The sequence below is a fragment of the Eptatretus burgeri genome, chromosome 17 (assembly GCF_056783735.1).
Source record: "Eptatretus burgeri isolate ZD-2024b chromosome 17, Ebu_testis_v1, whole genome shotgun sequence".
In the NCBI taxonomy this organism is placed as follows: domain Eukaryota; kingdom Metazoa; phylum Chordata; class Myxini; order Myxiniformes; family Myxinidae; genus Eptatretus; species Eptatretus burgeri.
The window spans coordinates 52,800,490-52,813,602 of NC_140977.1; the positions used below are offsets into that span (position 1 = coordinate 52,800,490).

General features: G+C 45.8%; 1 protein-coding gene across 9 annotated transcripts in view; it reads left to right on the forward strand.

Moving 5' to 3' along the window:
* POLR3E (RNA polymerase III subunit E) overlaps nucleotides 1–13,113 on the forward strand; it is a 40,641-nt gene that overhangs the window by 3,237 nt on the left and 24,291 nt on the right. Inside the window, exons 1-4 of one of the 9 annotated variants that reach the window (XM_085862270.1) lie at nucleotides 4,424–4,489; nucleotides 9,787–9,886; nucleotides 10,001–10,051; nucleotides 10,389–10,466. In XM_085862270.1, coding sequence (XP_085718396.1) covers nucleotides 9,851–9,886; nucleotides 10,001–10,051; nucleotides 10,389–10,466 — 165 coding nt within the window. In that variant the 5' untranslated portion in view covers nucleotides 4,424–4,489; nucleotides 9,787–9,850. Of the gene's footprint in view, nucleotides 1–4,423; nucleotides 4,490–6,953; nucleotides 7,433–9,786; nucleotides 9,887–10,000; nucleotides 10,052–10,339; nucleotides 10,467–13,113 lie in introns of those variants that run through there. The other 8 variants (XM_085862272.1, XM_085862271.1, XM_085862264.1 and 5 more) reach the window with 8 other exon arrangements.

Genomic DNA, 13,113 nt, shown 5'->3' on the forward strand with positions numbered 1-13,113 from the left:
TGTAGCCTAAATAACAGGAACCCGATTAATCTTCAGGTAGCCAAGGATAAGCTCCATATCCACATATAAAATATGTGTTGTTCAAACCTTACTGGTCTAGTTAGATCAACATCTTTTATATATAATTGGACATCTTGATGCCCTGGCAGGCCGGTGGCCGTTAAGTTTCATGCCATCGTGATAGTAACGTAATATTGACAAATGGAGATTCCCAGGAACCATACACCATGGGTCTTGATGAGGCAAATAAGCCCCTTGGGCTTGCTCATAACTAGCAAGCTTGGAGGTGTTGAGCTGTGGGTATTTCAGTCTTCAAGCGGTAAAGTGGACATAGCTGTATCCCCCTTTTTCCACTCCTGCTGTATTACTTCGGCCATTGCCTGGGATGCGTCAGCAATCTTCAGGGTGTCATTTACTCCGGTCAGTTTATTTGACGCACAAAGACCACAAATATATGTCCAATCAAATGGGACCATGGAAAGTGGAATGCCGCTACCTACTGAGTGACGGACATATGTACAGATCCAGCAGCAAATTTTGTTTATGTTTTGGGAATGCTGTAGAGAGTTGGCAAGGTATGTATTAATTCCATGCAATCAATCTGGATGTGAATACATTTCTTTTTCTCCTGTGTCTATGACTCTATGTTTATGAGGGTGTGTGTGTGTGTGTGTGTGTGTGTGTGTGTGTGTGTGTGTGTGTGTGTGTGTGTGTGTGTGTGTGTGTGTGTGTGTGTGTGTGTGTGTGTGTGTGTGTGTGTGTGCGCGCGCGCGCGCGCACATTGGATCTGTGTGAGTGGCATCGATGTATAGGTGTGCATGTAGGTTTGTGAAGTAAGTAGGTGTGAGTGTGTGTTGGTGTGGGATGATTGTAAGTGACAATGGTGCATGGGTATGAGTGTTGATGTATGTGCAAATGACAGGTGTGTGGTGTTTGTGTTCATTTGCGTTTGATAAAGGTGTCAGCGCACATAAAAGTTTGTTCTCCATTGAACAGGAAGATCAGGAAGAGGAGGGCGGCATCACAGATGGTGAGGAACAAAACACAGGCAGAAGTGGAGCAGTGCTTGAAGGCCCCTCTCCTGGGTTTCTTTTGTCGTAAGCTTTCTTGCACTGGGAGAAGTGAATCCATGTGGTCTTGCCTTGACATTTCACGGCTGTATGGGTGGTCAGCAAGACTTGGTGAGGTCCCGTCCACCTTGGCTGGAGAGGGTTCGTTCTTTTGTGAGATTTTATGAAAACGGTCTCCGGGTTGGAAGTCGTGGCAGCTGGTTCCAGTAAATCTTCTTTTACCTGTGAATGAAAAGTCTTGACAGCACGTGTGAGAGCAATACAGAATGCAAGCGTTGTATTGTCCATCTCGTGAATATCCATTTCCTTTACAGTTAATGAGGCTGAGAACGGCAATCTAATTGGTCGTCCCATTAGGATCTTATGCAGGGAGAGACTAGTTTTCCTATTTGGGGTTGAACTCGTCACCATAAAGGCTATGGGTAAAACATCTGGCCATTTTAGACCTGTTTGACTATTTTTTGCGAGTTTGTTTTTGAGAACCCTGTTTCGTCTTTCCACAGCTCCAGCCGATTGCGGATGGTAGGGGCAGTAGAAATGTTGTTTCACCTGCAGTGCTTTACATAATTCCTGTATTACTTGTCCCATAAAATGAGTTTCTTGATCACTTGAGAGCTTACAATGTATATCAAACCTACATACAAAGTGTCTCATTAATACCTTAGCCACAGTAGTTGCATCTGCCTTCCTGCATGGGTTTGCTTCAACCCATTTAGAAAACATATCGGCTACTCCAACAATATATTCATCTCCGCAACACTTTGGCATTTGAACGAAATCATTTTCCATATACACAAACATAGATTGTGGCGGCTTGGCCCTGTGCTCGGCAGCAAGTCCATGTTCAGGCGAAGATTTCTGTTTGTTGGGCCAAAGAGTTTTTTAGCAACTTTCCGCTTTCTACAATTTCAGAATCCTTGCAGATAGCATAGCCTTACAGCAAAGAGCCATCAGGAGCATGGGAAGAAGACCCATCAACATATATCGAACCAGGATTTTGAAGTGGGATGTCTCTCAGGTCGGGTCGAGGTAAAAGTGGGTCCATCACTATTTCCTCACTGTTACGTGGCTCTCCATCTTCCGCTGTAGGAAAAAGAAAGCCAGGGTTCAAGGGAGCACATTGCTGAATGGTGACATTGGGCGCAGGTAATAGCACAAGTTCATACGTAGTTGCATGTGAAGCGGACAAGTGCTGTGTTTTAGCCTTTAAAATGGTGGTAACTGCATGCGGTACAAGAAGAATCGGTCGTGCCTAAAATGATGGATTCTGTACCTTGCGCTGCATAGGAGGCAGCTGCAATTGTCCTCAAGCACGGGGTAAAGCTTAAAGCCATGGACTCTAATTTTGTACTGTGGTAGGCGATGGGGCGCATATTACCTCTGTGTTTTTGCATAAGCACTGCTTGAGCAAAGCCGCATGTTTCATGGGAATGCAGGTAGAAAGGTTTACCGTAGGCCTTCAAACCCAGAGCTGGGGCAGAGGAAGAGCATGTTTGAGTGCCGTAAAGGCCTCCTCAGTCTCAGATGTCCAAATGGAAGGGTCTGGGGTGAGAGAAGAGCAAAGTCAGCAATCCATTGTCTGAGATAGCCCACAGATCCTAGAAAGGATTTTGTCTGTTTGACCGTGGTCAGTTTTGGCAGTGCCAATATCGTGGCTACACATTCAGAGGAGAGAAGTCTGGTGTCTTTCTTCAAGATGTCCTAAATATTTGACTTCATGACAAAATTGCAATTTATCCTTTGTGTTCTTGATTTGCGAGCACTGTCAGTAGGATTATGGTGCCCTGCTCACATGCTTTCCTTGAGGGGGAGAGCACTTGAGTAAGTTGTCCACGTATTGTACCGACATGGAGCCCCCAGGGAAGGTAACGTCGCTTAGATCTTCTTGGAGCACTCAAGCGAACAGTAGGACTCTCGGTACACCCTTGGGGAAGTACAGTCCATGTATAAATGCAAAGAGAAACTGAGAATTTAGATGGATAGGGATGGAAAAGAAGGCAGAGCATTGGTCAATCATGGAATAGTGAGTCGTGATGCCAGGAATGCTGGAGAGTATTGTGATGGAATTTGGACCCACAGGGTACACAGGTACGATGCAGTCATTTACAGCCCTTAAGTCTTGCATGAAGCACCACATCTTTCCTGGTTTCTTTACAGGTATGATTGGTGCATTGCATGGGCTGGTAACTGGAACAATAATCTCCTGCTCCAATAAGGATTGAATGACGGAAGCTATACCAGCTTCAGCTTCTGTCCGCAACAGGTATTAATGCTTACGAGGCAAGGGCTTAGAAGTGTCTTTAACGATCTTGATTGGTCGTATACCCTTAATCTGTCCTTCATCATAAGAATGCGTTATCCAAAAACAACTGGGAATTTGGTTTCGTACATCAATGGAAGTGCCTGTAGTAGGTGTGTGTGAGATGTTGACCACAGTAAAGGTGGAAGGAGTTGCCTCACTTGCACTCCCAAGGGAACCTGTCTGACTGTGCTTGCCGAAGTTGGGTGTTTTGGAAGGTTCCTTCAGCTGTTAGTTCGGAGACTGCCTTTTGTTTGCGCCTTGGTGTAAAAGGTTTTGTTTGTTTGTTACGGTGCCGGACTTGGGTCCAGGCATGAATCAAAGGTGTCTGTGGGCGAGGCGAGATGATGGTCTTGAGATGTGGGAAGGCGGTGGATTTTAGTGAGATGTATGAGGTTGGTGTGGTTGTGGAGTCGAAGCATCATTGTCGGGTGAGGCGATGCGGATCATGAAAGAAGCCTGGAAAGGAGAGCTTGAATGGCATTTGAAGGAGAATAAAGCCCGACGTGTATCAGGCGGGTGGTTATCCCTGGCATTGGGGGAAAATTGTGGTGAAGAAAACTATGGTGGTAGAAATGGCAGTTTGGTTGTGGCACGCAGATTCAAACAGGTTTTGGCGCACGTATGGAAATTAGGCTGCTTGCAGAAAGTGTTCAGTCGGTCGTGTGAGAAGATCTTGCACAGAGAAGGGAATGGGGGAAAAACTTACCTAATCTCTCACAACGCATACTCCCTTTGTAACAATTACACGCAAGGGAATGACCCTATCTGGAACAAGTAATAATGAAATAAGTGATTCAGGAACCGCTATATGTTGCGTGCTGTTGCCTTGGGGTCTCGGTTCCCAGAACGCTCACAATATTATTTTCGACCATTCTCTTAAACGACCTGACCAGGGAATTGCACGACATGGTAAAATAAAGCATCTGTCATTATTTACTTTTAGCGATGTCATTATTTACAGTACATGCATCAGGAAGAAGATAATTGGTTTCTGGTCATTTATTGGCACAATTATCCTGTTCGCAGTCACTTGAGAAGCTGCATGCAATGCCGCAGCGATTCCACCAATCTCGTGGGATTGTGAGTTGGACAGGCGACTGTGATGGGTTTCTGTGAGGTCGGTGAGAGCTTTTAAATTTCAACTTGATCGGACGCATGGTCTGGCAGCCAGAATTATTTATTTTTTTAATAAGGGTTCTTTATTATTATTATTATTTTTCTGAATAACACTCACTTGGCTTTGCCTGGATGGGTTTGAGGGTGGAGGAGTAGTTGCTGAAATGAGAATCCTTTCCAGGTTCCTCCTGATGAGTTCAGCCTTGCTTTTTGCTTGTTCTGGTTACTCAGATGCAAGACTGCCGATTTGTACTTCCATTTGATTTGAATTTATTTTCATTCCATTCTGAATTCAAAAGAATAATAACATTCTGTCTTCTACAGTCTCCTCCCCGGTCTCGCCCCCCCCCGCTCTATCTGTGATATGACCCCCCATCCTCAGGGTGCTCAAGGTCCACCAGCGACCCCCTTCTGGTAAAACTACCAAAATCAAGAATCACTGCTCACCTTCATTCTTTTATTCCTGTTTTATTCCCACCTCTGGAGCAAACTTCCTCACTCTCTTCAATCCCACTATTCCCTCCAAGTCTTCAAAACAGCTGTTCACCACCATCTCATATCATCCCCCATCCAAAACCTTGATCTTTTCTACCCCTGTTAATCCACCCCAAACCCACCTCCTTCAAATTTCCTGCTTTCCTTCCTGAAAGTTCCTGTAATGTACATCTTCTATTCCCCATGTTCCCCACCCCATCCCTCTTCCTTCCACAGATCTCCTAATGTCTCTGTTCCCCACTGTTTTGTCCTTCCCACTCCCGCCCCTCTTGTCTCGTGCCCCCCTTGTACGTTCTGTGTGTTAGATCTCATACGAGCCTCGACATTGTGTGCAACAAACAAACAAGCAGTCATCGACTGGTACTTACGAAATCGTCAACTTGACCTCTGACCTTGTCTAATAAAAGCTGTCTCTAGAGAAGGTAGCGAAGCAAACCAGAAGTTTCTACGATGATTCTGTACTAAACCATCAAAAATCGAATGTTTTGGATGTTTGACCTCACTGTGACCTTGACCTTTGATCGATTTTGACCAAAATCTACTCAGTGCTAGCCACCACCCTCCTGAATCACGTGGTGTAATTTGACATTGATAGCTTCTTCCGTTCTCGAGTTATCGTGCCTACAAACAAACAAACAAACAAGCAGTCATAGACAGGTACTTACGAAATCGTCAACTTGACCTCTGACCTTGTCTAATAAAAGCTGTCTCTGGAGAAGGTAGCGACACAAACCAGAGGTTTCTACGATGATTCTGTTGCAAACCATCAAAAATCGAATGTTTTGGATGTTTGACCTCACTGTGACCTTGACCTTTGACCGATTTTGACCAAAATCTAATCAGCACTAGCCACCACCCTCCTGAATCACGTGGTGTAATTTGACATTAGAAGCTTCTTCCATTCTCAAGTTATCATTTTTTGGATGTTTGACCTCACTGTGACCTTGACCTTTGACCGATTTTGACCAAAATCTAATCAGCACTAGCCATCAGCCCCCTGAATCACGTGGTGTAATTTGACATTGGTAGCTTCTTCTGTTCTCGAGTTATCTGTACCAAACCATCAAAAATCGAATATTTGACCTCACCGTGACCTTGACCTTTGACCGATTTTGACCAAAATCTAATCAGCGCTGGCCATCACCCTCCTGAATCACGTGGTGTAATTTGTCATTGGTAGCTTCTTCCGTTCTCGAGTTATCGTGCATACTAACAAACAAACAAACAAACTTACAAACAAACAAACAGAAACGGAAGGCATCAATATACTTACGAAATCTTTCGATTTCGTAAGTAACAAACAAACAGAAACGGAAGTGATCAATCCTTAGATTTCGTAAGTAACAAACGTAACAAGCCGGTAGGCGACATGGGTGGTCTTGACATAATTGCAAACTTGTCATACAGTTCTTGATGGATCGGGCTGAAATTTTTTGACAAACAGGTTGATTATAGTTCGCATAAAAGAGCGGAAGCCGATTTTTGATTTTGGGGTAATTTTTTTTTGGGGGGGGGGATTCTTCAAAAATTTTAAAGTCCCGTTGCTAAGCAACGGTGGCGTCCATAGCAACGGTGCTCAAAAGCATAGAACTAGATCCTGGTATGAACCTACCTGTCAAGTTTCATCAAAATCGGTTGGCTCCTCTGGCCTCCAGAGCTGTCCATTACATACAGACAAACAGATGATGGAAAACCTGAGAATAACGGTAATCTAGCGACCACCCAATAGGTCGGGGTCAGGGTCACGTGTCCAATCAGAGCGGGACGTCTTGGTACCTGGTCATCACTGCCACCTGTTATAAAGTGGCACTTCTAATTATATATTCTATTTATGACGTCACACACCACACAAAACTATTCCTGGCGAGGGAGTGCGATCTCTGATTGCTCTTCTTCTTGATTCCTTATTGCATTTTCCTTCCATCCGTTGCTGATGGTTATGGGCGGTGTATAGGCTACGCATATGTTAAACACGTGTTTGATTCTCGAACACATGGATCATGTCAAAGGATAAGAGTGGAAGCATGGATGGTCTCGGAAGAGACGAAAAAAACCCACAAACATTAAAATGTATATATTTATATAAAAATCCTGTGAAAAGGAATGTAATCGGGATCAGGAGCGGAGAATCATTGACTGGAACACGTGGCGGACGGGAAGCGACTCTCGAGGCGAGTTTACGGACACGGACACGGACACGGACACGGACACGGACACGGGTCGAGCAGGAGATCGTCACGAACTTGGGGGGAATTTGATGTCACGGACCAACTGTGTGTGTTCGTGAAGAAGAATCACCAGGACGAGGGGACGCGATGCCCGCGTCGGTCTTCGGCCTCGTGCATTGAATGGAATTCTGTCGGGAAGGACGAGACACTGTGGCCCAGGAGGCCAGGAAAGGTGTGCGTCGGTCCAAACGTTCGACTACCCCTCCGAGTCTCGGCGAAAGGTGTCTCGTGTTCAGAGAGAGTTCCCCTCCGTTTTCCACATTTTGTTTTTCTGTGTAGTATTTTAATTTAGTACGTACGGGGTACGCCACGGTCACGTGGACACAGCACGTCTTTCTCAAGTGTGTGCCCCACCCCCGACCCGGCCCGGCGTCCCCCCCCCCTCGACCTGGCCCCGTCTCCCCCTCCCCTCGACCCGGCCCCGTCTCCCCCTCCCTCCGACCCAGCCCAGTGTCCCCCTCCCTCCGACCCAGCCCAGTGTCCCCCTCCCCCGACCCGGCCGTGTGAACCCTCCCCCTCCCCCCAACCTGGCCCAGTCTCCCCCCCTTCACCAAATCAAAGTACAATGTGCTCTTTTTCTCTCCTCACACCCAACCATCTCGGTGAATTCTTCTCCTCTCACTCCACCTGCCACTCTCCCTTCTCCTTTTCCTCCCTCCCTTGAGCTGTGGAACCAAGTCTTCAGGTCAGGTATGCGAGCATGCGCTGGAGCTCCGCCCGTACTCCAGGGACCTCCGTCTGGCCATCCCCAGACAGATGTCTGGCCCATCCCCATCTCCTTGCAATGCTGATCGACCTGCTGCAACCACGAGGCACGTGATCGGTCCATTAACCTCCTCCACTCACGAGACTCCTTCACTGAGAGACTCTAGTGAGCAGGATCAGCATCAGGAAAACGAGCCCCATGTCCATACAGCCGCAGCTGCCGCTCAAGGACTATGCAGTCAACAAATCTCATTTGAGTCTCTCTCAGCAACCGCTCATTGGAAACATAGTCCGACCAGCGAAAGTCAAGGATTCTCCGAAGAGACCAAATACCAAAGGAATGAAGTCTCCATCTCAGATCCTTGGTCAGAGTCCAAGTCTCACATCCATAGAGCAAGACTGGAAGCACCGAAGACTCAGGCTTTCGTCCTCCTGCACAGGTACCGGCAACGCTACACCACATGATCCAGTGACTCCATGACTTCCCAGACCTGAACCAGATGTCTGTATCAAACACTTTACAGAGATCAACAAAGGCTGCAAGCAGCCCCTGCCGAAACTCTCATCTGCATCCGGTGAGGACCCGAAGGGCAAGGATACGGTCAATCGTTGACCTCTTTGGTATAAAGCCTGACTGCTCTGGGTGCTGGTGCTCATGCAGATGGTGGTGAAGCCCATCAATAATTATCCGAGCAAAGACCTTGTCCGGCACTGAGAGCAGCATTACCCCTCAGTAGTTGTTGCAGTCCTTGTGATTACACTTCCCTTTCCAGAGAGGGACAACAAGGCCCCTCTTCCATTCAGTTGAGATGATGCCTGTGTTGCATGCAGTTCTGTGCGCTGCCTGGAACGGCATGAGCAGAGCATGTCCACCAGCCTTGCGAAGTTCAGCATGGATCCCACAGATCCCAGGAGCTTTACACCATTTCAACCTGTTCACCGTCGCCTGTTTCTTCACAAACGAAGGTGGTTCACAGTTTATTGGAGGGTTATGCAACAGGGATTGTAACATCCCTGACATCCAACTTGACAACTGGTAGATCAGCCGGGTACAGCCTCTCAAAGTAACTGGCTCAGCGGGCCTTCACTTCAGACTCCTCTGTCAAGTGTCCATCACCCTAGGCTCTAACTACAGTATTCTGATGGCTGGGCTTGGAGGAACGCAAGGCATGGATTAACCAGTAAGCAGGATGAGAATCACTTGACCACAGGTGATGCTCTACCGCCTCATAGATTCCTCACACATAGGCCTCCTTGTCCACCCTCAGCACACATACAGTTTTATGCCTTAACTCCCTGAACAGCTTCGCTCTGCCATTAAGCCTGCCCCTGCGACTCTGGTCAATGCTCTCCAGTGTTCCTTGTTCCTACCAATGCTATCCAGACAAAATTCTTCTTCGCCCTATGGTCAGTTCCAAGGCATCCACTGGCCACATCATGGATGGTGGTCTTGAAGGCAGTCCACAACTTTTCAAGATCCCCCAAAGCACCCAGACCCCCCCAAATCTCCACTCAGCCTGTTCGCAAACTCTTCAGCTACCCTCTCATCCTTGAGCTTGCCAACAACCAGCTGGAGCTGGGATGGTACCATTCTCCTGGATTTAAGCTGCAGCTTTAGAGTTGCTACAACAAGCCTGTGGTTGGTTTTGAGGAACTGAGCACTCCGGTAGATCCTGCAGTTCTGGATAATCCTCCAGCGACCATCAACGAGCACATGATCAATCTCCTTTGTCACACCGCCACCGTTTACCCGTAACACGTTCTGACTTCCGAAGCCTTTAAGAAATGATTTTGCGCTGCGCTGTTGTCGCAAATGTTTAAATCAATTTGGTAATTTTTATTTTCATTTTATTTACTTTCATGGTTCAAGCTGAGGGTTGGCCTGGTGGTGGTGGCAGAAGGTGTTTGGCGGGGTTTGAGAAGAGGGGGCTTCTATGGCGACAGAAGACGAAGACCCAGTGGTGAAAGAAGTGAGAGATGCGCACCCGGGTGTATGTTGATTGAGTATGAAGTCATTGTTGGAGCAGAGATTTAATGCGCGAGAACCCTCTGGCGCGATCCAAAACTCATCACTTTTGTTGCAGATTGATGTGTATCTGGCAAAGAGTTTGGCAGAAAACCTCTACCTCTTCCAGGTAAGTTTGACAAGTTACTACACCACAGCACAAGAAGCACATTCAGTTAGTGGCGCGATTGGTTAACAACCTGGTCTTGGACACCATTGCTTGTTCACCTGAGCAGTGCTTATGTTGGATGGCTCAATAGACAGCAATAATGATGCAGCAAATATGTTTGAACATCCTTCTTTGAGCCTCCTCGTTGTCCTAATTCAATGAATCGATGCCGACACGGTTATCCGACTTGGGATCAAGTGGTTTATTTATTTAATTTTCGTCGCTGTTTGGCAAAATGTTGTCGGTCAGATTCTCTCTGTCTTTCTCTCATGGTGAAACCTGTGGATCGATTTCTCAGCATCCAGTACGTCCGGCCACTTCACCATACGACGACGTCCCACACCTGTCAGCACGCATCAAGCCTCGGCAGCAAAAGGTGCGTTTCCTCATGAGGCTCCTGTACGTGAAGGATTGCTGACATTTTTTTTTTGCTTCCTATCATATCGTTTTTTTCCATTTTTTTTTTCCATTTTCCCCAAAAAACATCTTTTTTAAACACATGATTATCACAGGGTGCTTGGGGGGGGGAAGGGGGTGCTTAGCGGATAGGGGGTCAAAATAGCTCTTCCTACACTGTTTGAGATAGGAACTTGAAACTTTGGGACACAGTAGATATATGTATGGGGAAGTGCACAACACTGTCAGATTTTTGATCTGGGCCAGATCCGGGCCAGAGGGGGTGGGGTCATGGGGGCTGATTTTTAACCTCCACCATCGAAGATGGATGGAGGTTACTGTTTTCACCCCTTTCTGTTTGTTTGTTTGTTTGTTTGTGAACAGTATTACGGAAAAACTCCTCAACGGATTTCGACGAAACTTGGTGGGGGGATTAGGTATGGTCCAAGGATCATGCCATTAGATTTTGGACTTGGTCCAAAGTCCAATATGGCCACTATGGTGGCCATTTTGATAAAATATTTGAATTTTTGTTTTTGCATTTCTACATGTTATAAGTGATTTCCAACAAAAAACATGCCAAAATTATAATTGCGGCTGATTTTGGAACTTCAGGTGGATATACCCACGTAAAATCAATTTCTGTCTCAAGAAATCGAGTTATGAGGAATGAATTGAGTATGCAAAAGGGAAAGTTGCAAACTCTTACTCTGTGAGCACTGTTGACGTCAAATTGAATGAATTGGACATCAGGTTCACTTGAGTGACCGAGCAGTATTGGCGGCGGAGGTTTTGCACTCTACCGAGTGCTCCCCCTCTAGTTTTTTAAGTGTATTTACCATTGTACATGGTAAATTCTTTTATAAAGAACTTACTTATGTGGCCCCCATGAGTGACAAACAGTCACAGGTTTTACTGTATTTATTGGTTCACGAAAAAATATTTTCACAAAAAATAAGTGACCACTATATTTGTTATTGTTGTGTGTCTGTCTGTCTGTCTGTCTGTCTGTCTCTGTCCCGAGCATAGCTCCGTGGGTTTTGATCCGATCCTGACAAAATTTTGGTGGGAGGTTTATATCATGATCTTGTTGTGTTTTCCTGAAAATGGGCGTGGTGTGCCCATTATGGGCGGAGCCACGCCCAAAAAAACATGTGTTTTTGGGGGTAGCCGATTTCAATTTGCATCTTCTCCGAGGGGGTTTATCGAACCTGACTGGTTTCGGTATTTGGTTAGCCCAATGGCACCTGCGTAGCCCCACGGAGCTCACTTTTTCATTTTCGTCTCGAGGTCAAGGTCACAAGGTCACAAACTTAGAAAATTTTGAATTGTGTTTTTAGGGGGTAGCTGATTTCAATTTGCATCTTCTCCGAGGGGGTTTGTCGAATCTGGCAGGGGTTTCGGTATTTGGTTAGCCCAATGACACCTGCATAGCCCCACGGAGCTCGATTTATTTTTTTTTTTTTTTTTTTCTCCATTTTCGTGTCAAGGTCACGAACTTAGAAAATTTCGAATTTTGACATAAAAATCATACGACCGCCCAAACATTGAGAGCTTCGATGACAATTTTTATGCATAATCTTGAGGTCATTCCCCACCTAAAGTCTTGAAACCATTTTTCTCTATCTCGAACAGCTTGCCTGTGGCGCCCCCTTCAAGTTTGTTTTTAGGCTGATTTCATCAAAGTATGGATAATCCGAGGAGTGCGAAATGCCAAATAGCCTATATGACGTTGTATTGTTCCTGGAATGTTCCAGAGGAAGTTTTGCACCAAAGGTCATAATCCTTGACCTTTGACCTTTAAAGTTCACAAAGGTCAAATTTTCAAAGTTGTGCGAATCAAATCGGGTTTTCGACCTTCTTCCACGAACTAACTCCAATAAGCTATAGCACGTATCCTGTTTCCTTATTTTAATGTCCACAACATTGTTTTGTGACCTTTAAAGTTTATGCAAAGGTCAAATTTTTAAAGTTGTTGAACGAAACCGGGTTTTCGACATTTTGCAGCGAATGACCTGTCACTCGTACCACATCATGTTGATCATTTTTATAACTTGGTCAAACATGATCACATTGTCTCATCCTTGACTTCTGAAACAATCTACATCGTCAAATACCGCTCGTGAACCATCGTCTTCAGACTTGTCTAATTGATTATGAATAATTATAATTAATATTATACACAGTTCATTCCAATGATTAAATTGATGCACAGTTCTATATTGCTGGACAGTTAAATTAATGTTTCATGAAATGTTGACATGCTTGCAATGACTTCTGATTTAGTAAACATAGTAAGTCTTTGGTCATAAAGAATAGTCAATCCATTTTGCAAGATAAAATTTCACTAGCGTTAATGGGACAAAGCTAGCCTGGTGTTGGCGTAGTGGTTCTGGTTGCGGCTTGGGATCTAAAAGGTCCTGAGTTCAAGCCCCGTTGGCCGCTTGAATTAATACTCAGCCTGTCATCCTTCGAGGTCGGCGAAGTGAGTACCAGTGTACTGGGCCCGGTGTATGCCCCGGTTAGAATAGGTGTACCATATCCCTGTGTCGGAAGAGGCGACCAGGGTGAGTCAGGAAGGGCATCCGGTGTAAAACCTGTGCCAAATCATTATGCGGATCATAACG